Source organism: Phalacrocorax aristotelis, chromosome 2 (genome assembly GCF_949628215.1).
Source record: "Phalacrocorax aristotelis chromosome 2, bGulAri2.1, whole genome shotgun sequence".
NCBI lineage: Eukaryota > Metazoa > Chordata > Aves > Suliformes > Phalacrocoracidae > Phalacrocorax > Phalacrocorax aristotelis.
The window spans coordinates 12207977-12234280 of NC_134277.1; the positions used below are offsets into that span (position 1 = coordinate 12207977).

The 26304-nt window shown below is 37.4% G+C and overlaps 1 protein-coding gene across 2 annotated transcripts in view; it reads right to left on the bottom strand.

Moving 5' to 3' along the window:
• Positions 1-148: 148 nt before the first annotated feature.
• The window catches only part of LARP4B (La ribonucleoprotein 4B), a 57597-nt gene continuing 31441 nt past the window's right edge, over positions 149-26304 (bottom strand). For both annotated transcript variants that reach the window (XM_075082403.1, XM_075082402.1), the window contains exons 3-17: positions 25220-25367; positions 24911-25072; positions 22655-22736; positions 21636-21772; positions 20338-20441; positions 18480-18590; positions 17932-17985; positions 17371-17580; positions 14119-14225; positions 13356-13610; positions 11842-11887; positions 8503-8667; positions 5343-5467; positions 4581-4692; positions 149-4005 (exon numbers count right to left, since the gene is read on the bottom strand). In XM_075082403.1, coding sequence (XP_074938504.1) covers positions 3724-4005; positions 4581-4692; positions 5343-5467; positions 8503-8667; positions 11842-11887; positions 13356-13610; positions 14119-14225; positions 17371-17580; positions 17932-17985; positions 18480-18590; positions 20338-20441; positions 21636-21772; positions 22655-22736; positions 24911-25072; positions 25220-25367 — 2100 coding nt within the window. In that variant the 3' untranslated portion in view covers positions 149-3723. The remainder of the gene's footprint in view (positions 4006-4580; positions 4693-5342; positions 5468-8502; positions 8668-11841; positions 11888-13355; positions 13611-14118; positions 14226-17370; positions 17581-17931; positions 17986-18479; positions 18591-20337; positions 20442-21635; positions 21773-22654; positions 22737-24910; positions 25073-25219; positions 25368-26304) is intronic.

The following is a 26304-nucleotide window of genomic DNA, read 5'->3' on the forward strand; positions in this document are numbered from 1 at the left end:
GCCTTACGTGATGGTTGCAACAGCTGCGCTGAACAGTAAAGGAATTTTTTCCCAAAATTAGAAATATACAATTTCCAAAAATGGGAGCAAAAGACAAAAGGTAATGAAAAATACTGCGAAAGAAAGGTTTAATTAAAAAAATCAGGAATTCAACAGTGCCTAAATCTTTATTTTTCATAACCTACATTTTTTTTTCAAATTAGACAGTTTTACATTTTATGACACAAAAGGAAACTTAAATTACTGATAGTTTACATGTAAGCTTGATTCCAGTCTTAATGGAAGAAGAACAAAAACAAAAACCCTCAAGAAGGCTCCCATATTACACTTCTATTTCATGAATTGGCAGCTGTTAGGTCTCCTTAGAAATCTTCGATTGTCTGCTGCTATTAGTGTAATAGGTTACAAAGCACATAAAAATGCCTAAGTGTAGCTAGCTGAAGGAGATACAGAGATAGGTATGCACCATTACAGTCAGCTGTTGCTTGTGATACACTGCGCCACACGAACAAGGGCCTTTCTGTGCCAGCTGCTGAAGTCTTCGAAGGATAACGCAGCAACATAAAAAACGTGCCACTGCTCACAGATTTTTAAGTGGCAAATGACAGTGTCATGGGGGGGGAACTGATCTGAAACGACATTAAGTTTTAAAAGCAAGCTTTGTTTTTTTTTAAATTCCTGAAAGAAGTGTCTCAGATTCCAATTTTGACTTGTTTTCAAAATGAAAAGCATCACCACACACAGCCCTACAAGGTAAAACGCCAATTTTAATTACTGCATCCCTAAACCTTTAACTCAGCTACTGCTTTCGGGAGGTTTTCCATTTTAAAAGTCACATTTTAATCTCTATGTATCATAGCAACAGTCTGCATGCAACTTCACAACTCTACTCTGAAAACTCCATTTTGTCACTGAGTGGAAAAAAAATCTCAAAGTAAAATGCAGTAAGGATAAGTTGTATATTACACAGCTATTTGGTGTGTCACTTTTTTTAAAAAAAAACCAAACTATAAAAACCACATCAGAGGAAGGTTTAAACTTTTGATGCAACAGACTGTTGCCGGGTAAGCAGTAATTACAGTGTATTGACCTAGCACAAATGGCAGCAGAATACATTAGAACAGCACAACACATCCCGCTGGTCTCAATATTTTACCTTAGGTACCAGTCGAGTATTATGACTAGCTGTACAGAGTCGCTGTGAGGAACCACTTGTGATTGTTTGCAGCTGGTAAGCCTTTCACTTGCAGCAGACAAACAAAATAAATCATACAGCTGGCCTAAACCATACACAACTCTAGCTACCATTTTCACTGCCACTGGGGAAAGGAGAAGCATATTCAAATCCAATGACAGAACTAGTTGAGCAGTTTTGGTGATGTTGTCAGAGTCCCATCTCCTCCCACAGCACTCGGTGCGCTTTTTAAACAAGAAAATGCAACAGGTTCCAGCATGCCCTATTTTGACCAATTCTGCAGCATACAACAGGCCAGATTTGAAAGGTCAACTAGTTACCAACTGATGCTTGTAACAGGAAATTTATCAGGAGTCAACTTCTATAGTTACTTTATAGTTCTATGAACCATACACTAAGGAAAGCACTGATATTCTTGGAAGCAGACAAGTAAGCTGCAGTGTATATTTTTGTAGCAGTCGAAAGTTTTCTTCCAATTAGATTTGTTTTTAATTAATGACTTAAAATTACACTTTGACTGCTGAAATTACTATTTACATTGCAGAACACTTCTGAATTGGTTAAATCACTTGTTTTTAGAGGGACCGAGGAAAAACATTTGAGGGCTTTCAACTAAGACTTTCATTCCATTTCCCTTTTGCAGTGAAGAGGCAGAGTCAGTTCAGCACACCAGAATAAAATAAGAAAAAGAAAAAAACAACAAATTAAAGTAATATTCAAACCACAACATTTAGTTTATCTACATCCAGCTCAACAGCAACATTTATAATATCAATAATTTTTATCAGATTTTTTTCTTTAGGGTACCTTTTTATATGTTCTGATTATTTACAACTGTACAAGCAAAGCACACACTTCCAAGTGCACATATTTAATACAGTATTGACTATTTGCATTTACAGGTTTTTCAACAATCTGAAAAAGATCAACTGTTTAAGATCTTTTAAGGTATATTACAAAAACTGCTGCTAGTTCCTGTACTACAGTATGTTTACCCAGTAAGACCAGTGACAATAGATACATACTGTAACTGAGTAATTCTGTATTCCACTCATGCTAACCCCCTCCACGGGGTCAGACCTCATTAACTCTAAGCTGTCTTGTACAAAAGTTAAGGCAAAGTCATTTTCAAGTTTAAATAAAATTCAAGTCTTTAAATATTGGATGGAAATAATTCTTTAAAAAAATCAGTTGTTTAAATAAACATTTTTGTGGAATAAACTGTACTGTTATAGTCAGCAGGAATGAGTTTTGTCTGAACTTCCTGCAGTTTAAACACTTAAAGAAAAACTTTAGGCATTTTAAAACAAAAATAATTTATATTCAACTTTATTAGAAACTTCCTAATTTAGTGCATCCTTGTCCTTCAGAAAGCGCATCACTTCTAAAGTAAGTGTGAGAAACCTCATCCTAGAGGTAAATACCAGGGATCTCTTCCTCCACCACACAAAACAAACACCATTATCTCACGTCTTGAAAAATTTAAATCCGTATGCCAATGCTTGCAGTTACAGGAAGATGTCAACACAAGGCTGACTAAGATATGAACTCTTTCAAAGAGCACTTGGGGCCGAGTTTAAAAAAAGTCTACACAGAGCACAGGGGTAACCAGAACATACAGCGCTGACTCAGTTAACTCCCTTACAAGCACAGGGAAACTAAGGTTATCACAAGAAGGCTACAGTGCTTTCTCCTGATAACATCCACTAACAGGCTTCACCACCATAGAAGCTCACAGACTTAATTCTTTCTATTCACAATGTGCTTTGTATTTGCAAATTATAACATCAGTTTTATTCTGGAGTGAGAAGATGGTTACTTGCTTGCAGTAAGTCAAAAAAGGAAAGATTTTAGAAAGACTGCTATGGTGCTCCATAGGATTCATTTTGTGTGTGCAAAACATCAAAAAAAGATTAAATTCTTAAAAACACTAGAAACAACGACTCATTTAACCTAGAAGTGCAAGTTCATTTGCTGACACTTAGTACAGCAGCCCAATAAAGAAAAGAAAATCTTCAAGGTCACATACTAATTTGTAATATATACCTACTTCCTTGCACTCTACACACTAGCTGCCATTATCAGTCTTTTGGACACTTTAGATATGTACTTGCAGACCAGTTTATTAAAAATATTGCAGCAGCACGTTTCTGCTTAACAGTTTAGAAAAAACTCACTATACAGAGCTTGCACTCACACAGCCACAGAGAGGCTTAATAAAAAGTTGATTTTTGTTTTAAAGACAAATATTTTACATCTTGGAAAAGAAAATCACACTAAGCTTCACCTCCAATTAAGCACCAACCTAAATGTAAGGTTTAGAACAACTATCCAGAAGTATCCAGAAAAACAGAGTATTTCTTCAAGAGGGGAAAAATTATTTCACAGAAAAATAACTTGCAGGCATTGTTATATGCCTAGTATCACTGCAAGCTCCTAACCAGCAACTCATTCTCAGGTATCTTAGTGGGAACATGGGTTTAATTTGTGGGAAGCAGACCTCTTCAAATCCCTCCCAGGTGTTAGTTTCACTGAGGAGATTTTGGAGGGGTATTCTGTTCTTTATTTAAGCGTTTGCCAACAGCTGGAGGGGACGATCTGCGCCCTGACTGTCTCCTCTGGTCTTTGGGTTGTCCAGGATGTGACTTTGCAGGAGGAGGTTCTCTGTTTTTCTCTATTGTTTCTGTGGGCTTTCTTTCTTCTTTCCCACATGCTACAGTGTTTGGCTTCTGTTCTTTTTGGGGTTGCAATGTAGGAGGATCCTTAGTTGTTCTCTGGCAAATTTCTGCATAACTAGGTTTTCGCAGTTCCTATCAAATTGAAAGCAAACAGGACAACACAGTTAAAGCATCCTGAGGAAAAAAAAATTACTTTTATGAACAAAAAAGGTAAAATCTTTGTCCCAAAGGACTGCTGCACTAAAATATGCAGACAATGGCTTGAGTATGAAGTTTACAGATGCTCTACAGACAATAAGGTTCAAGACAAGGTAAAATGCAAGACAGTATGCCAGAAAAATGGGGTACTGTGACAGGGCAAAATACTTCTGATTCAAGCAAACTTTAAAACAGCTGAAAGGTGAGGAATATTCTAGTTTTGGTATCAACATATTAATGCTTCTACCTCAAGGCTACTACCAAGAAAAGAATTCAGATCAAGATAACTTGGCAAATGATAGCTCTTTAACACTTTTGAGCTGTTGATTGCATAATTGTATCATGCAAGCAATCGTGATGCTACCAACACGCAGATTTAAGGATGCTGGGCAAATTTATGGATGCTAGGCTCACATGGTTAAGCAACACTGTATAGCAATGGAAGCAATATTCTGTTAAATGCATCAAACGGGATCATTAAGAGAAAGTGAAGTAATAAGGTCACTTACTATGGCAGCCCCATTGACTTGTACCGATTTACATGCAGTACTGAGTGTGGAAGAAGAAAGCCTTTCTGTACTCTGTGTCTCTCTCTGCTGTTTATCCACAACCTTGGAGTCCCTGTAAGCATCCAGCAGGAAGCACAACTCATGAAAAGTGAAACTTCAGGATAGATGAATGATCTAATAATGGGTCTAAAACTTTGAATATGACTATAAGAAGTTATAGCTGTAATTTGCCTAGCACATCATGACTAGCGCTGCATTTAAAAATGCTATCAAATATGGAAAAAGATATTCCTGTGGAACTTGACACTGCCTGTAATTTGTGACACTCTGATAGCATTTGGTTATTCAGTTATTTTAGTCCTGTTACTGAAACACCTCAATTTGATTTGCAGGTTCCTAATAAAGCTTTACTGAAAACTTTACTGTCTGGACAACGGTACAGCCCACAGGATCGTGGGCTTACTCCCTCTGCTTCAGAGCTGTCTAAATACAAGACAGTAAGGTATTCATTAAACTTTTAAATACCTGCAGAGACTAAACTATAACACTAAACCTTTGTCTGCTGAATGACTGTTATGAGTGAATCACTAGTATGATATTGTTCAGAAATTAGGCTTCATTGCCTTTACTACAACGAAACATTATTTTTCATAGATTAAGATTTTAACAGCTATTTACAGCATTCCGCCTAGCCTCCTAATGAGAGAAAAGGCAAATGTGATTCAGAGCAGAATAATTATAGCCATGTAATTAAGTTCTTACTCAGAAGACTGGGATGGCGAAGGAGACCTTTCAAACGTCCTGGGCAATGTAGAAGAAACTGGCAACAACGGCTCTCGAGGAATTCCTGATGGAACAGTGTTTGTACTTGCATCCACATTGATGTTCTGAAGGAGGAAAAAAGGCACAGAAGGGCAATCATAAGATCCAATTAATACGGTTTGCCTGAAAATTAACACAATTAGGGAACAGTTTACAGCTTGATTTATAAGGGTAAATTAACTACAGGAAGATACAGAAGGATCCAATATATGTATTTAACAAGTTTTTTTCCTTTACAATTATTTAGACACACTGTAGCTCTTTCCTACAAAGCTGGAAGCTTAGTTCCCTTGGGACATATCAGGACAACAAAATCACTTCTTTCAACCTGGGGGTTTTGCACCTGCTGGTGACAAAGTAGGCTTTGCACCTGTTCAGATAACCATAGTTAGCCTATTAAGAAAGAAGTCTTCTAGAAGTATGCACTAAGAACTGTCTTCCTCAAAGCTCTAACTCTGCATCATCCCAATAACTGGTGCTAAAAAACCTAACCTTAATTAAAAAAGCAAACACATTTTTGCAACTAGGATATGACCATCATTCAAAAGTCCCTTTCTTATGCTATAATGTGATTTACTGCCAAGCAAAAGAGGCTGTCTTCCATAGACCTCAACAGATTCTGCTAAGGCTAAGTGATACTGTTCTTCCAGATAAAGGCCAAATAGGCTCAAGATGCACGCATGAATTTAAGTTATCACAAAATAAGAAAAGAGAAAGAAGACTACCTTGAAAAACATATTTTTGACATTTATAACCTTTTTGTTATAAAAAAGCACTACATTATTTGTATTGACCCTGGCCTGTCTGACTCTAGAACCAGAACAGCAGAAGGGAAAGCAATGGGAGAACACAAGCATAGCAAGAATAAGACAGCCACCCCTTTCCCGCAGCCCAGCCACCGTTCAAAGGTCACAAAACATGAGACTCCTGTGGTCGCTGTTAGAAAGGAAAATGGTATTTGATGACACTGTTTTAAATCAGGCAGCATAGATGATTGCAGTAGATCTAAGCCTACTTTTACTTTGAGTAAAACTAAAACCATAGAAGGTGGATGTTTAGAAATGGAAGAACAGCTTCTATAGTTTTACTTATAATAGCGTGTGCAAAGGCTTGAAATGGCAAGCTGCTGAGCACTCTGGCCCAAGTTCATAAAAACTTGCAGGTATGTAGTTAAGCATGAATAGCTTCAAGCCAAGCAGACATGCAAGTGCTGCTCCTAGGCCAAAACACTCAGCCCCTGATCTGACAGCACTGCAGTTCCTAGTTAGAAAGTGTGGGATGATTAACACCTGCCACTCCCCAGAGCTACATCTAGAAGAGCACCACAAAGCAAAGAGCATAAAGATACGATGCCTAGATAACAACTACTGGATAATATACAATCTATGTTTACTCAGCCTCTGAGTAAACACTGGACTTGCCCATCTATAAAACAAGAGTAGCACTGTGTAACTCTACTGCAGCACTTCATAACCCTACATCAGGTGACATGAAAAAATAGAGATCAAGGCGAAAAGCAGTCTGTATACATTGGCAAGATTGTAAGGTTAACTCCAACACCTTTGTAGTAGAACACAATTGCCCTTTGGAGCCAGTTGCTGTTATCTCATTCCTTATTAATGCCAACAAGGAAAGACAGCACAATCTATTTCTTCCACACTATGGTACAGACTAACTCATGCAAGCAGGCAAAAGAAATTAGGAAATCAAAAGAAGTTTTTTATGCGACAGTGCATTGCACTATCATAAAACCTCAGTGCCTGACTGATATTAAGACTGCCTCTACAGGGGAGAAGTGAAAGTCCTTTAAAATAACTACAGTTATTTTACTAGCAAGTACTGGATTTGTAATGGGAGGAGCAATCAGTTTTCAGCTGCAGTATGAATAGCAAATGCTGGAATTATATTTAAAACCTGAAACACAATAGTCAAAACACACTTAAAAGAGGTAAAATACTTGAAAAGTAGATAGATCTTGGCCAAGAATAGACTACAGTCTGGAGTACTGGCTGACAGTAAGTTAAACATTGCTATTATCAAGTCACTGTCCTGCACATTCTCCCTAAATGCAATCCTGGAATGCAGCCGTCCCTTTTACCACTTGCAGGAGACAGCATAGATGCTTTGTCTGTGCAATCACTGCTTCGGGTGCAGGCTGCCCTGCTGCTTCCTCTTTCCTTTACCAACAAATACCTTCCCTACCCACCCCGATACATGGGCACCCAAGAAAACACTTCTGAAATAGACTGGTTTTAAAAACAAGACACAAGAGAGCTCCTGGTGTTCCATCAGGTTGCTCTGCACTGCTATATCCAGGGGTTAACTTCAGTTATGGTACAGTTAGAAAGACACACATTACATTAGACCTAGCTAAAAAGCCAATATAGACTTCCAATAGCCCAGACTGTTCTACAGTGCACAAGGTTATGAGTCTTGATGGAGGAGAACATACTGTCACTCACAGATGGCATGGCAGAGACAGTTCTAAGAATGAAATCTATGAACATCTACTGAACATTAATTTTCAACTGCATCTCTACTACATCTAGACAGCAGTGGTTGCCAAGTCATTCTGGTATATTTTTATCTTTCCAAGCGATATGACAAGATAGCACTGGGATGCAGCTGGTTTTGGTAATAGCTCTTGTTCCAGCTATGTGCCTAGTTTACTGAGATTATGTAGGCAGCTTCTTTATATTTCAGTGCTTAAAAGTTTGGCTCTGTCACTTTAAAGTGTTTTATATACAACTCTGAAGTCTGACTTTCAAACAGGAGGAAAATTTATCACATATTTTTCACCTGAGTCTATCAAAGAGCCTGAGGCAATTATGAACAGCAAAGAGCATATTTTTCTAATCTCTGCTATTAACATCTACTTATACTGGTGCTCATATGCCACACGATTTCAAAGAGAATACCCAAGGAATTCTAAGATATAAGTGAAGAAGGCAGCGGCACATCATTTGACAGCTATTTTTTCAAAGCATTTTTTATGACCCGTGTAAAAGCACATTTTTTTCTATGTATAAGCCACCAGATCTGAAAACAAGAGGTATGCAATTCTTTGTTTTCTCAGCAAAAGTCAACACTGGCTACTCACTCTTTCTTTTGACGTTCCTATTACCACACTGGACAATCTGTTTTCAAAAAGGTCTTCGGTCTTTAAATTGCCAGCAGCCCCGGGTAATGGAGGAAAGCTAGATAAACCCAATTCAAAGCTAGGAGATGGAGGTTTTGGGGGTGGTGGAGACTGTGTTTGGCCTCTCTGGAACAGAAATAACACGTTGAGGTTACTGCACTGGATGACAGAGAAGACAGACAAGGGACTCTAAACTGTATTTTGCATTTGATTTATATCTGTGAAGCCCTAGAAAGGCCTCCCCCATCCCACTGCCCAAGAAACCCACACAGTACCAAGGAATACATGCTTTTGTTTTCTCCTGTTGCCCTCAAAATATTTAGCTATTATTTAAATGGGATGCCATAAGCATCCCTTAAAATTTCATATGCATAAGCTTTAGTGATACTGTTACAATAAGGTAGCCTTCTCACTGACCCTTGCTTCAGGATGGACACTTACACGGAAAGGAAAACAGACTGGTTTAGAAATCACAGTATAGTGAAAATATAACACCCATTTATGGGCAGTTGGTAACATTCTAAATAAAAGACAGGAGTCAACAAGAATCTTATATCATGTTCAGATATATTAAGAAACAGCAAGATGGCATGCCTTGCATGTATTGTAGACAACAGCCACTTTAAACTAATTAATATGAATTTATATGGTCACTTTGTAAAAATGCAAAGATGAATGTCAAAACTATTCTGAAACAAGAAGAATTCTTCTAACTATATCGGAAAAATAATGTCCTTGGCTGAAACAAAAAACCCCACCAAACTATCAATGGGCTAAATGCAACTATTTTGTACTACAGACAGCAGTTCAGGAGTTATGAGTATCACAGTTAAGATCATTTGTGAGGACCGCTTGTAAGAATTTGTAAAGCTAAATTCCATTTACCCTGAGAAAAACTCCTTTTGTAATATGTTGTAACTGAAGTTACCCATTAACATCATCTACATCATGTAAACAAAGAATTAACTGTTTCATGACTGTGTTTGGGCCTGTGCTAACATGATCTCTACTGCAGAATACCAGTTGCAAAGCAATCTTTGAGACTATTCCTATTTTGAGAAGGAATACCCAAAATATACCCATATATTTGTGGGTATATAGCCAAGATGGTCTGAATGTCAGAACAATGTTTCTGGATAGAAAGGTGTTGCATTCCTTACTGTTTTTTCCCCTTCCTTCTCATGAAGAGCAACAGATACAAAACTACCCTTGAGATCGTTTCACAAACTATAGTTTATGTCAAAAGAAGTGTGTGTCGAGAGGGAAGTAGGGAAAGAATAAATACAGAGGCAAGAACATTTGCAACTCTCAGGACTGCTACTGACTCGGCATTACCCCCCCGAACACAGTTTGAGAGTGCTACAGCAATAGAGGCTGCTAACCTCCAAAAATAGAAATCTGATGACCTGTCAGAGGGTCAAGGGGAAAGACTACACTTATCCAGCTCAAACTGCAAGAGGAACAACCTTTTCAACCTTCCCCCCTCCTTTTCCCCCAGAAGAGTTCTTCAAATCACAGCACTTAGTTTCCTTAAAGGGGACTGAAGTCCTGCAACAGATAATGCTTTTATATTTGTTACAAACATTCTGTGTTATGCAGATGAGTCTTAAAAAAAACAAAATATTAAGAGACAAGTAGCATTAACATCTTTAGTGAGACCCAGGAAGGACTTAAATGGATTTTAAGCTGCCAACTTGTCATAACAAGTTGAATAACTAGCTTACATCTATAGCCTCAGATACAATCTGATAAAAAATGTTCACGTTCTTTCTCACACAAGCACGCATAGTTTCTTTAATTTTTCCTTTAAATTTGAAAGAAGTCATCACTCCCCATTCAAATACAACTGGTTGTAGTGACGTCCTATGTAAGCTACCTAATCACTACAGCATCACACAAGAAATACGATCCTGGAATTCAATTAATTCCACAATCTAACAGGGTCAAATTTTCATCTTTCACTTCAGAGTATGCTCCTTCCCTGAGTACACAGCTGTGGGTATGCAGCAGCTCTCGCCTCTGTTCAAGTTGCATCGCTGGACTGTACAGACTGGAGATTCGTGGGCCAAAAGAGACTCAAAGGAACCTGCCTGCACAGGCTGCAATTAAGAGGCTGGTGCTGAGAGAAGGGAACCATAGGTCTCCAAGTAAGTCACATCTACCAGTTTTACATTCAAAGTTAAAATAATCTTTTAAGTCAGCTGAGTCAGAAGAGTCTCTCTGCTCAAAAAGAGTGTCCAAGGTAATGCTTTCACTCCAGCCACTCCGCTTATAGGCCCAACCCATACCACTTCCTTGTTCTTTCAAAGACAAAAAAAACTTGATATGAAAACATCAATCTAAAAATTCAAGCAGCTTTGAAAGGGCAAAAGAAAGAAGTATTGAGAATCCTCCATGTAATCTGATCTCACCGAGCTTTGAGAAGTTTGACAAGAACTAAAAGCAACAGAAGGGAAGAAACCACTTGTCATTTTATGCTCTCCAAACCTTGATGCTCCTTTATCCAAGTCTCCTAAGGCTACCCAACAGCAGCAGCCACGAATACACAAATGCAGCAATTCTAGACCTTTAGGGAAGTGTTACGGCTCACGCAGTGGCTTTATTTTGTAACTGTTACTTGAATAAGGAAATAATCCAGTTCAACTTCATGGACACACCAGGTGTGGCAAAAGTGTATTGCAGAGAAGTGTCTGGTTTTGTCAAATCAAACCTTAAGTGCAACAAAAAAATTGCTTTTTTTCGTTCTACACAAAGTCTAGTCCAGCCTTTTCAGGTAACAAGGCTATTTAGGTATTCACCTTGAACTTAAGTTTACCAAAATTGTAGTATTTCAGTAGTGCTCGTATACCCTTACCAAGTGGTACTTGGAGAGGCATTCAAGAAACAGAACTGACCACTTAATAACTAGCATTCTAGCTATATGCTATGACATACGGATTATAAGATGTCCAGTGTCTACATGAAAAATAATCAAGTATCAAGTGTTTTGAACTTTAGCTTAGCTATTTAGCTCTCCCTGAACATGAATCCTGGCATGCTGACAAAGTAACTAAGATGGAAATTTTTTTTCTACTATAAAAGAGTAATTTTAACTTTTTCCTGACTTCTGCATTAATGGGCAATCTTGTCTGATAACCAAATGCAGTAAACTCATGTGACTAATGAGCTGCTGTCTTCAGTCAACTGTGACATACAATTGCTTGTGCAATAACTTATCTCACCTGCTACTCCACATAATATCCATACTATTGCCTTGTTACCCTGCTTTTATCATAGATGAATACGATCATGAACACTCACTGTAAATTTGTCCTCCCTTTTCTTTCGGTAGCCATATGAGTTTTTCCTAAGGGAAAGAAAGCAGTTATCAGAATCTTGCCTATAAATGAGTGGAAGGCAGTTGGTGAAAACAGGAGAAATTAATTCAAATTGCTATTTCATCCATCTCCATTCTAGACAGGTTATTAAAAATTTTTAGGGAAAAATTTCTAGCAGGGTCTCATTAAAATAAAGGTACGGATCTTATACAAGTTAGCATAATACACTGGTTACAAATAATTCCTGCAGTAAAAGCATCTCAGCACCAAAAATAAGGCTTAGACAAAACCTTTCAATATCCAAAGTAAAGGTTCTAGGTTCTGGGGTTTTTTTTATACCTTTGCAACCTTTGAAATATGGCTAACTACTTTAAATTCAGTTAAAGTCCCTCTAAAACATTTTCAGTGCTTCTCCCCCAGCCCTGCTTCAGGTAAGGCCCCTCCAAGCAGCAGTTTAAAATTTGCAATGCTTTCTGACTCAGTTTCAATATATTTTCTAAGTTTCCTGTTTGACTTTTAATATTCTAAATATATTCAATACTCAAACATCAGAATATAAATCTAAGTACTTACTATTCCTGTACATTTTAGTCTATAATTTGAGCAGTCTTGTTTCCTATGTCCTTAATTGTACTTTCATCCACTAGTTATAACACAATTTGGCAAATCAGATTTAGAACAGTATTACAATCCTTGCACAAAATCCCCACTTAATTGTGCAGTGATAAAATACAAGTTTAATATAGGATCAGCTGCAAAAGGCTCAAGTTATCTTCCAATTCAGAAAGTCACTCAAAATGTGATTTACTTGGAAACACAAACACAGCCATCATTAAACAAAGCTGTACCTTACTTTTATAAAGCATTGATTAAAACTGTACTGTATTAAAAAAATTCGAAGATAAGCCTGCTAAATTCTCACATTAATATTGGTGCCACCAATTTTCAGCTCCCCAGGTATTTTCTGTTTATTTTATTTTAACTGCATACCTATAGTTTTCTTCTATGCATGTAATCTTTTTCTCCCTCCATACCAATCCATCATTTTGTTATTGTAAATGTCTAATTTGGGCAAGATTCTGATCTTTCAAGTGAAAAAATTAGTCATGAGCACTGCTCATACAGATTCAGGTGCACAACTGACACTGCTGAACAATGGAATGGGCAGAACTGCTTCACTGATGTCAAACAAATAATATGCAAAAAACTTTCTTCATCTGTTGTAAGAAAGGATAGAGGATTAAACCTTACGGCTGTAAATTGCTCATCAGTTGCCATTAATTATTTTTGTTTGGTAGGAAAGTTTGCGAGTCCACTTTGCATTTGTTCTATATTTAGCACTTTCTCTGAAGTACCTTCCAAAATTTTAGCTTTCAGGAGAGACAGTCTCAGTTTAAAACAGTAATGAGAACAGTGCTGGTACCATACCCCTTTACTAGAAGTAGTTTAGAAGCAGCAATACCAGGTTGTTCAAGGACAACTACAGAGTACACTCACCTTCCTCTACCTAATCCAGGAGAGGAGTCAATGCTGGTCTGTTCCATCCGTCCAGTTCCTACTTCCCTCTTGGCATAACTCGTAGTAGCATTCTGCATCCGTGTCCTGTTTTGTCCTGGCTGCCGTGTCTGTGGACTCCTGACGCCATTGATTAAACGATCAGCAGAAAAGTTGAATATTGTAGGACTGTCTAGAAGCCCAGGTCCCCTTTCTGCACTGGGTATTGTATGTCGTATATGAGACTTGCTAGGATTCCTACAAATTCAAAAGTCATTTCAACATACGTACTATGAGAGATCTTCTGAGGCCTAAGTCTATACACAGAGTTCAGAAGAAGCAAGATTTTTAGTCCTTTATTACATATGTCATTTATAAGAATGTTCGTTTTAACAGGTCATGTGAGTGATCAAAATTAACCTTTTCACTGCCTATGTTCAACTATAGCTTTACTAAAAACTCCCTGAAACTGAAAATACTGTATGAATAATCCTGCTGATCAGATGTCATCATTCAGAGTATTTTATCTGAATACCCTAAATCATGGAACAGAAATTCTCAGCTTTCAGACAGTCCATTTACATCTAGAAATAGTACAACCACTAACAATAGCAGCACCATCTGCCCTTTGGCCTCACTTAACCTTGCACCAAGTTCAATTTCACAGGTATTTTTCAAATTAGCTGGTGTTACTAAAATAAGCAGATTAAAACCCCACATGCCAGATAAGATAGTATGTATAGTGTTAAAAGATGGTTGAACTTGCCTGTTCCTGGGAGGATACTGTCTGAGTGTAGTCAGTGGAGAAGCAGCAGGCTTGAAGGTTGGAGATGTGAACCCATTGATAAATCCAGTATTTGGAAACGGTGTTACCTGAAGAATATATTGCATGATCATAAACAAACTGAGTACTATTTTCCCTTGACCTCCCATTTCATGTCATTCTATGCAGGGCAGTACTTAAAAGATTGGCTCAAGCAGCAATAGAGCATTTGTCCAGTGTCTTGTAAGCAACTTACGAAATACTGGTTTTTTCGAGAAGACAGCCACTACACATATTCAAGTTCTGAAAATTTGTTAAGAGGATAGGAAAACATCAAGCCAAAATTCTTGGCTGTAAGTTAAGTAACGGTCCTTCTATTTCACACCATACTATGTATGACTTCAGAGTACGGAGATACTTCTTATGAGAGAGTCTCTAACCTACACAGCCTGTAATTGTTTTTCTTATTTAAGTGAATCCGAACCTAAAAATAAGAAATTTTATTTTTCGTTCCTCATTCTGCTTATCTTTCATCTAACACCTAAATAAAGCCTAGAGAATAAGTGGATGTTAAGTAGACCTCTGATTCTTTTCACATCTTACCACCTTGTTCTAGATGTGAATTACTGCCTTGTTGCCCGAAGAGGCAACATTAGCAGAAGATTTTTTGGGGTGGGTGCATATCAATGTCTTGTATTAACAAGATCTCAGAATCTGAAGCATGTTCATAGTAATTTCTCCAACCTGGCAACCACACTTTTTTTTTTTTTCAAACGTATTGATTACTTCCATTTAGGAAATGTTATTAGCCACAGCAAATGCTTGTCCTCTCCCCCTGAAAAGAACTAAAATGCAGAACAGTAAGACTTCTATGTAGCACTCTTTCTACACTTAAATTATGAGAAAGAGCTGAGATTAAGACTGTTTCCTATAAAGGTATCTTTAAGCTTGTCTAACCTTTCTTGCAAAAGTTAACACAAATCACTAATCAATGAAAAATAAAACTTAACACCAAAGCTGTACTCCCAAACTACTGTTAGCCTAACCTGGCACACATGACAGCAAATACTACTCCAAAAATAGGCCATAAGGAGTTCAATAAAGCTATTTTAGGAACAAATTTTCATCAAAATACTGCTTTGAAGTACCTTCTGCTTTAATAGTTACAACTTGAATGCTGTGAAAGTCAAAGCTAGTAACTATTGAACCTGAACAATGAGAAGACATTGAACATAAAGGAAAACAAGTTTAACTTAAGGGGACGCTAGCAATATAAAGAAAGGAGGAGTGGATAAGGATGGGCAATCTTTCTGGAGGGAAAAATGTCATTTTCATTTTCCAGTAATACCAAAAGCATCATTTTGCTTTCTCCACAGAAGTAATCTGGCTCATCAGAAGTACATTATTCTTTTTAAAGAAGCAGGACAAACTAGATCTTTCGTCAAATACTGTTAAGCACTTGATGTAGTAGGTAGTTTTGGAATTTTGAGGACATGGTTGCCACATTCTAGTTTCAGAACTAAAACTGTATGCCCATAGTACTAGGCATATTTAATCTCTAATTTGAGATGAGACAAACCACCGTTAGTGTTTATGCCAAAGCAGAAGAGGAAAGAAACTCCTCTATATTCGCACACAAGTCTCTACATGCAAACCACAGCCCTGTCTTATGAAAATTATTCCTGCATAATTGTTCCTCATGGTCCCTGTTCTTCTCAAGTCATTTCTATTTAAATACAGCTCTTGTTATAAAAGGTTCAAGAAACATCATGTTATACTGATGTACACAAAATGCAGCTAACTAATGACAATATGCTGTTAAATAGTGGGAGGCAAAGCTCTGACAGTTAATTTTCTGTTTTTAGTAAGAAAGGTATGAGATCTTTAATGCTGGCAAACTTAAAACATCTTTCCCCAAAGGCCAGGATTAGTAAAATTTCTGGAATACAGAAAGTTCCAGGATAACATAAGGCAGATACACACTACGCTGTGCTTGAAGCTGTGGCCAATTAATCTACATCTCACCAGTGCCATCCAACTACTTCACCATCCCACAGCAGGACTGTGCAATAGTCAGTATTGGTTTATCTAGAGGAAGAACCTCATTTATTGCTGCTTCATAAGGCGGCTTTCTCCTGGAATCACTTTGTTCACTATGCTACCTTGTCTCCTCTGCATTCTTCATCCCCCTTAAAAAGCCTTCCCCTGCAAGGGCTCTGGCTGCCTTCCGTGTGTATGAAGTGTTTAGCACACCAACTTTTAATTAGCTTGCTGTTCAGCACGCAGGAAGTTTGCTCAAGTTTGTTCAAGGAGACTTTAATCCTCTATCAGAAAACTTCTAAAAAGCTGATTTTGAGCATTGCTACCCTAGTTTCTTTTAGCCGCAAGTGAAGAGGCATTTCCAGAGGAGAGAAAGAGGCTTTGCATACAACCACCTTAGTCTCCTAGTCATTACAGAAAACTACATTCCTATTAGTTTTTGTTGGATAACAAAGGCAGACTAAAAGGGGCAATGTAATTCTGACAGGACTGTCACAACGGAGAAGATGGAAGCAGCATTGCAGGACGCAGTGGACGTCCCATTAGAGTATATTGGGACTTTTGCTACTGCCCTAGCTCTAAGGCTTACCAACAGCTCCTTTAATGATTTTTTTTTTTTTTTAAATTAAACAATTTAAAAGTTAACTTTATTAGGAAAAGTAATTTTATTTATTGCCAAAAAAAAGATGTTACTTTTGCACACGAAATACTTCATTTTAAGAATGTGCTTAAAAGGGTAATTCAGCGTGTTAACCTAGAACTTATTTTCCTGCTGGAAGATCAAGATACTAAGTTATCCTTATTTACCCGATTCCATTAAGTTTATTCAGTACATATCAGAATTGCTTTTCCGGGTATTCAGTTATATATTCTGAAGATCTAATTTCTAATGAGGCTTCTAACCACTACTAAAAGAAGTTTTTAGTAAAGGTTTCTTTTAGTAATAGTGAATTAATAACCTTTAGTAAAGTACTACCTCAAAAACTAAAACGTTAAGGTAAGAATCACACTGCAGTCTGAGACCAGATGCAGTTTTCAAATAATGCATCTTGTACACCACAGGAACAATTTTGAAGAACTGTTTTTCAAGAAGAATCGGTACCTTAAGACTCCCCTCCCTCCTCAGGACACATATGCTTCCTATGCCTCAAGCCTTCATAAGAAAGTGATATCAACTTTGAGAAGAATGCAACTTTTCATAATCAAGAGACTTACCAATGAAGGGTCAAGGTAGCTGTGTGTGGCTGACCAGGTATGTGGACCAATTAAGCTGTACAATGGAAACTGCTGATGGGGACTGTATACTGGAGGTAAGTAAAAGGATGTTGTGTAACGCTGCTGCGTGTAGAGGTTCATATCCAGAGGTCTATATCCATTCTTTGGCAAAAATGTGTTTATAGCTATTGCCTTTGCTTTTATCCTTGCCTGCAAAGGAAATTAGATTATTTATTACAGCAGCCTTTCAAATTGAATCAGGATGGTTCAAACTAGCAGCTCTCGAACTTTGTCTGGACACTTGGCAGTCACTGTTTTCTCCTTCAGGGAAGGCAGAACAGCTGAATGCTTCCCTGCTGGCCTGATGCTGGGATGGATATACCACTGCCAGAAAGGAGGAAAAGGAGAAGTAAAAACGCATGCGCTACATTTCAATACCCATCTCCAGGTTAAATGGCTGCTGAGATTGGACCACAAGTTTACATTAGAAAACAGTGAGCCCCACAAAAAAAACAGAACATGTGCACACATGCCCCCCAAAAACCATAAAGCTCCATTTACCTTAATCGGTTTTCCTTGGAAAGTTTTCACTTCTTCTCTAAGGTATCTATAAGCCTTTAAAAAAGTAATTTTACAATTTGTCAAATATAGTTTAAACAAAGGAAACTTACGTTTTGATAGGTTAATCCTAACAATAATTCTTGAAGTGTCTGCTAATGCCAGACTATAGAAAACCCCCATATGTAATCTGCATTCAGCAAGATTTAAGTCGTCATTGCAGAACTGCCTCGGTAGCTTTAAAGCAATAATTCTTATGATTGAAGCATTTTAATGTGTCATCCAAAATATAGATGTTCTTAATAAAAAAAATTATAGCTTTGGCCAGGAAGCCAGGATATGTAAAGACAACAAAACTCTTACAGGGTTATATTTAATTGTACTGATAACTGGGTATTAGGCTAAGGGGAAACATTACTGGTTTTAGAGGTTTGGGTATTTTTAACCTGTTAGACACATTTGTAATACCGCTTTTGACCTGTCAATCCACCCCCATGCCACCTTTATTTACTGTTATATTCCAAAATGCTTAAAGAAAATATCAGTGTTACCTGCTGTGCATCAGCTTCTGATTCAAATGTGATGAACCAATTGTCATTATAGGCAAACTCACAGTTAATAAATTTAGGCAAATTATCTCCTTTGAAAAGTGCTTCAACCTCCTGAGGAAAGTTGTTTTGATAAGAAAGGAGAGAAAAGGGTGGGAGGAAAAAAATGGATGGACAGAAGAAAACATCAATTTAAGGTGCAGAACTCTGGAATTCCAGGTAGGAACAATAAAAAGCACTTTCAGGCTTACAAAACAGAACAGAGAACTTCAGAACACCTGCAGTACCATTAGCTCTCTCTAATCTCCCTGCTAGCTAGAAGGAATGCAAACAAGCATCTAAGGCCATACTGCAAGTAGGAGTTGCCTGTTCCCGTTAAACCTGGGGAGATAAGACACACTTAGGCCATAGAGACACACTTAGATATTTTCTGCACTTGATGCCAATTTCTTCCGTTCCCAAAACCATGAAGCCACACAAAAACCTATGGGAGAGGAAAACCCCACCCTTTCAGCAGAAACCTGGAGATACACTTGAGTTAAAGTGTCTACATATTACATTACTTTGAAAACAATCGGCTAGTTTCTATAGAAAAATCCACACCTTGGAATTTATATTTGTTTTAATCATTTGCATATTGTTTACTTTTCTAGAGTTGGGGCGAGCAGCATCAAAAAAGCAATGCAACTTGGGAGGCCTTACAGTATTTTGAAACTTCACCGCTTAAATAAAGCCTAACCATGCTATGCCAGAAAACTTATCCCATTAAATCTGTTATAGATTTTCCACTCTGACAAATTTAAACACAACGTATAAAACACTTCACTTCAGAACACCTCTTTTGAAAATCAAGACTCAGAACTTTGTTGTTAAGCATTTAGAAGTGACCACCCAGTGCAAATATATCCAACCTGACAAACTGATGACAAAAAAATCCGTAATATGGAAAGGTAGGCAGCCTTTGAAAGGTTACATGTCATTTAGAAAGCTAAAAGCAGCTGATATTTTTAAGCTATGTAGATAGCATATCTACCTTCTCTCCATTTCATTTTAGCATTGTTTCATGCTCCTGTTTACTAAAGCCACCTACTTCATTATAATTTTTAATCTCCAGTACTTTTTATTTTTGTATGAAGACTATCAAGAAAGGCAACTCTTTCAGAATCTTTATTCTTCTCTGTAAAATTAAAGAGGGGAAATTAAAATATCTCCCCATCATCAGGGATCTATGCCTTCTCCTTTCTAAAAATTCGATATTGTTTAATCTATGGGCCAAACATTTCTTGGGGTTTTTTTTTGTGGGTTCCCCCCTCGCCCCAGTCTTTCTATTAGTCATAGTCCCAGCTACATCAGAGTTGCACTGAATATCTTTCAAAGAATTAAGTTCTCCACTCTTGCACTCATTCCACAATCCAGTAGAGTTCCTTAGCAACTTGTTGACAGCTTACACTCAGCATTAAGGAAACGCTTGCAAAGTTTAAGTACTTTACCCTAACAAGATTCAAGGTGCAGCAGTGCATTTTCCTGCTAAGACTTACCTTCCCTCATCTTTGTTTGCTATTTATCCAAGGAGTTGAGTGCTAAGTGCATGTGGATAAGCCAGAGTACAGGATAATTACGGTATCTCTACCAAACACAGCATTGTCAGTTTTTCCGCCCTCTGCAGAACTACAGGTTTTACCACAGTCTTCCTATAAGTGACATACTTCTATCAAATATATTTATTATCCAAACATCTGCAATAGACTAAGATTTAGAAACGAGCAATGAAGAAATGTGATATGCTTCTTGAAATCTGGAAGAAATCTAACTTCCAAATCCTAAGGGAAAAGCATTTTTTACTGAACAATTAAACACTTACTTCAATGGGGGTAGATTCAGGTACTTCGCGTAAAATCACAATACAGCGATTCTGATTTGGCCTAACTTTTTCTCCCTTCTCATCCACTTGGACCAAAGGCAACGCTAAGAGAGAAAAAGCGAAGATGTATTTTAGCTGTCAGCAATCATAATAGCTTTGCACATGGAAAGATGCTGTGGATACAGTTTTACAATGCAAAGCTTTCTGTGGTAAGCAAAATATTTTTGAACATTAAGAAACAAGCAGAAGATGACTGAGGATATTTCAGACATATGAAACTGAGTAGACATGTTCCTTAATCTCCACAGTTGTCATGGGTTTAGCTGGGATAGAGTTAATTTTCTTCACTGCAGCTGCCATAGTGCTTCGCTTTGGACTTAGCATGAAAACAATGTTGAGATAACACACAGATGTTTTGGTTGTTGCTGGGTAGTGCTTGTACTAGTCAAGGACTTTTCCAGCTTCCCATGCTCTGCTGGGTGCACAAGAAGCTGGGGGAGGGGGGCACAGCTAAGGGCTGATTCAAACTGACAGAAGGGATATTCCATATAATGTAACGTCATGCCCAGTATGTTACTGGGATGGGCTGGCCGGGGAGGGGGGAAGCAATCGCAGCTCAGGGACGGGCAGCGTTGGTCGGCGGGTGGTGAGCGGTTGTACTGTTTGTGTTTGTTTCTTTTTCCATTTTATCATATTATCATTATTGTCATTATTATAATAATCATTATTATAATTATTATTATTTTTATTGAAGTTATTGAATTTCAGAATTGAAATTCAGAATTGAATATTGAGATATGTGCTTATCTCAACCCACAAGTTCTTTTGCTTCTTCCGATTCTCTTCCCCATCCCACAGGGGTGGGGGAAGTGAGCGAGCAGCTGCGTGGTGTTTAATTGCCAAATGAGGCTGAACCACAACAACACTCTTCCTACTCTTCCAGCCTGGAAAATCCCAACTCATTAGGCTTTTTATTCTAAGGCACACATTGAGTCATGCTCTTTTTTGATCCTTACCTTAGTGGTGATGTCCAGTAGCCTTTCCTGAGAGTTTAAACTCACATTACTCTCATTTACACAGATCATTACTCAATACCTCAAATGTGAGGTAGCTTTGATAAAACTGCAGTCCTATAATTGTGGTGGTCTACACTAGAAGCTGTTTGCTCTATTTAATGCTTTACAGAAAAGGATGGCGTTTTATTGCAATACATAAAAAAGGAAGAGATTGAAAATCTGGATTAATAGCCCTACAGCAATAACCAAAATGCTTTCTGGCATTGAGGGATCGTTACTTACATCTCAGCACTTCAACAATCAAATCCATATCAGTACTGAGTTTCTTGACATGATCAAGATTCGCTACTGTCATTATTGGCACATACTGATCACTGTCCATCTGTGATATAAGGTACATGTCACTGGCAAGATTTTCTCTGTTGGGAGAGAAAAAAAATGGGGAAGTGTCACAGATATAACTTTTGGCAATAAACTTGAGACAAAAAACTCATCACATAGAAGGCAGATTCCTATACCCAGTTTTGTTTTCAGCATTTTCACCAATCCCCCAGACCATTCACCAATATATTTCACTTCCTAGAAAACATGAAAATGTCTTTTTTCCTTCATTGAACAGTACTGGCATCTTCCTGTTCAGTTAGTACATAACCCCCACAAACATGTAATATTTTTAGGAGTTCATTACTTCAAATGACCACGGACTGTAACTGGTTATGCAGGAGTATACCAATTAGGAATTATTCTGGGTTATTAAGAAGTGTGCTCAGGATGTTTTTATTTAGACACAACCACTGAGAGTAATTAAATACACGTAAACTGCTCTGATGGTCTTGCATCAGTCTATACTGAACATGTATGATTCAGAGGTCCTAATTTTTTTTAAAATGATCCTTAACTTAAAATATCAAGGGATCTACATATGCACATACAAAATCCTGGTTTGTATCAACGCGAATTTAATTTTTTTAGGTTAAACAAAGCTTAAACAGCTTAAGCTACTCAAGTTTTAATTTGTAAAAAACCCAGTAACAGTCAAAAGTTCACCTGGTCTGTTGTTGCTTGTGACTGCTCTCACTTCTAAACAATATTTGCTAGTTTATGTTTTAGGCCCAGAAGTTTCATGTAAGCTTTAAGAGGTGCATCAATACATCACTCTGGAATTTGTGTGTTACTTCCCCCAAATTCTCACCCGTCCCACTCAGTTTTAAGTGCCTGCTGTGAAATAGTAATACACAGCCCAAGTTAGGTACTGGATCTTTAGTTATCCTCAAATTTGCTACATTTAGGCATATACATACCTAGATAAGCAGAATTCCAGTGTTTTTTTCAGTAATTCTCGTAAATCTTCCTGACCTTCTGGCTGCAACTGTTCGTTTCCACCTAATTAAAATACTTAAGTTTAAATTTAGTTCTGCTATATTACACAATAGAGATTTTAATCAAGCCATCACATCTATTACTGGCTCTATAACTAGTAACAAATTTTCAAATTCAGTAAGTGTTCATTGTGTATTAGTTCACCACCCACAAAAATTGCACAGGAATACTTTAAGAGAAAAAACATCTGACTTCACTTGTTAACCTCTGCTCGCTCTCCAAATACACAAAAATATGAAGCAGTTTTAGAAGAACAGCTACAAACATCTCTGAGTAAATACTGAACTGATTTAACTCAACTATCTGTCTTCCAGTCTTAGAAAACTAACCAATTTCTAGCTGACTAAACCCTGACTAATGCAGCTGACTAATACAGCAAGCAAGCAGTGTAGCAGTGTAATGGAGGTACTTCATACTTCCAGCCTCACTATAAATTCCCAATACACTAATTCAGAAAAGAGTTTCAAAAACATAGTTATGAAATATCAGCAGATATCCAATCAATTAACAACAGATGTGTGATCAATTAACAATCTCTTGGTTAAGAGGGAGAAATTGATTTTTTCCTTCTGCCTGGAAATTTAAAAATTATCACATGGAACACACTAATTTCATGTTCATTTTAGTTCAGACCCAATGTACTACAGTCAGTAGAGGGTAAACTAATTGTGTCAGTGGGAGAACTCTTTGAAGATCACAAGTTTAGTGTGGCTTTTAGATATTTACAAAACATTTAGTAACATGTTACATAAATTTAAATTAGTTTTTTTAAAAACAACATTTCACACCAACTATTACCCTCTATACCCTTCCCTTCTTCAGTAACTTTCATCCTTTTCTTCAGCTCTCCTTAACCTTTCTTCTTCCTAAAGCAACTTCTAATTTCCTCCCACCGTTTTGTCCTTCGTGTTCTATTCTGATGTAGATAATGCCAACACCTGAGAAATACACATATCATGTACTAACCACTATTTCCCTTCCCCATCTCCTCTTTCCTCCTTGTCCGAAACCTAGCAAGGACCAAAATTATATGCATTTTTAAAATACTTAAAAAAATAAATATCAGGTTTCAGAGCTGGGACCACCTTGTTACTCTTCATTAAGTGGAATAGATCCGACCTGCTGTTCAGCTGCTTTGCAACACTACTTGACTCTTGTTAAAAGTTAACTATTCTGAGCACATAAAGGACATGCTGACAAGTTCTAACACTAAGCGGAGGAACACTGTTCCCTTCTAGAGCACTAGGCACCATCAATACAATTTTTTATTTGCCAGTTAGTTATTTAATATTCCCCAACAGTACGTTTAAGTAGAAGGGTCAAAGAGAAATTTCAGTTTTCAACACAAGCAAGGATGATGCCACAACTGCGTCTCATTTAAGTTTTCTTGATTTCCAACTATTATGGACACCATACTAGTCATTTTGAATACATGTTATAAAATCAGCTAAGCACGATGAACAAGGAGCAGACCTCTCATGAATCTCAGGAAACACCCAGCACATTTTCTTGTCTTTCCCATCCCTCATTTCAGTTCAAGTTGTAATCCTACATGCATCTTGCAGACCTTCTGTCCCTTTCATAAAATATAAGCATGGCTGAATCTCTATTCTAGTTTCCAGAAGCTTCTTAAAATATGCCATCTGGTATACACTACAGCTACTAACAGTTGCACTGAAAAAAATCATGAGAGTTAATTAAAAAAGAATGCGAAGTAGTCAGACTAAATTGTTGCTTATTTTAGCATTTTAAGTACAAGACTGATCTTTCAACACATTAACATTACTACTTAAGATACAAATGGTATGTGAATTTTACCTTAGCACCTGACAACTAGAAAAATGCAGCTCTGGTAGATACCTAGATGTAAGCACCTACACTAGGGACTTGCATTCAGAATAACCATCAGAAAACAATACACAGTTATATCCAGAACTGATTGATTCTGTGCAGTATCTCATAAGGTCTGTACTCAAACAGGAGACTGGTTTCCCAATATGTCTAAGCCTGAGAGCAAGAGAAACAGGATTTTCTGGGGCCTGTTTATAGAATGCATGTATTGAACAACAAAAGTGGTGTAGGTTTTAGTGTTTTTTTTAAATGGATGCTCACTGTTCAACTGAAAATATATTTTCTTTTTTTAAACCAGGTCCAAGTAAATATCAGCTTTCTCTTACCTGTCTGGGTGGTTTCATGCATAGACTCATACTCAGAATGATCGAGAGCCAAAGGGTTCATATCTGTCTGGTCTGACACTGAAACAGCTGGTGACGGCTCCTGCAGCTCTGTCAGCACTGCGTTCTGATGCTTTTTGTCGCCATCACCATTGGCATCCAGTCCTGCAGCAGAGATGACAAACACACTCGAAAAGCATTCCTTCTATGCACAGTAACACCATAGCTAAAACTAAATCCAAGGTAAAGATGCTTACATATTTGCATTCATTCTTAACAGGAACAGCAACAGCTAGAAATTTTTACTCATACCTTCTTTACAAGAATCTGGAGGTTGGTCAGGTATTTCTTCCCACGTTTTGCTCACGCTACCATCAGTGGCACCACTTGCTTCCAAGTGTAACATATGATTTCCCCACACCTTTGCATTAGGATTTAACTCAGAAACCTTGGTTGACTCCTACAAAAAGAAATTTCTGTGATTATGCACTTTGTGGATGCATAGCACGCATCCGTGCGTGTATACGTACAGTTGCAAACAACAGTATCAGATGTACAACTCAAGACTGTATTGTCAATTTTTTTTTCACATCTGAATATTTTAACTGAATTGCCATCCCGTAATCATTTCAGGTACAAAAACAACTGAATTGTGCAGCCCCGAATTCACTTCCCTGATTAAGCATCACTTGAAGAGGCTGCTAAGCAGAGCAAACTATAAACATTTCATTCTTCACCTTTGACAGACTAACTCAACATGTACTTGTCCTAGGTTTCAGGCAGTTTTCTAATATACATGTCAACTCAATGTTGATTATATCGTTATTGTATCTGTTTCTGCAAAATAACATTTAAAAAAATGAGAAAATACAAAAGCACAGGGGTTACGGTTTTTTTTACTTACATAAAAATATAACAGTTTTAAAGAAGCATTATGGCAAGTCAAAAACAATGAGATATGCATGACAGCTTCTGTCATTACTTCAGGAGAAAAAAAAAACAAAACAGAAAAATCAACAAAAACTTAGGTTAGTTTTCCCCTAGGCAGGACAAAAATAATGAATTACCAGATGCAGTTAAATGATCTTAGGCCAATCTCCTTTAACCTGGATTGGAAATGGACACATTTAGTGGTCATATATGGTTATATATAGCCATTATAGAAATGGTTCTATTTGTGCTTCAGAAAAATTGCTCTCTGCAGTGCCAACATCTACAATTCTTTTTTTGATAGTAACATGAGACAGTTCTCTTCTTTTGCTAATGTTTGAGCAAAATGTATCAGGTTGTTCCATACCCAGAATAGCTTTGGTGGTGTTTTAATATGATGATTATACTAGGAAAGGGTATTGCTCATGATAACACATACTAAAAAAGCTTATTAAAATTTGTTTTGT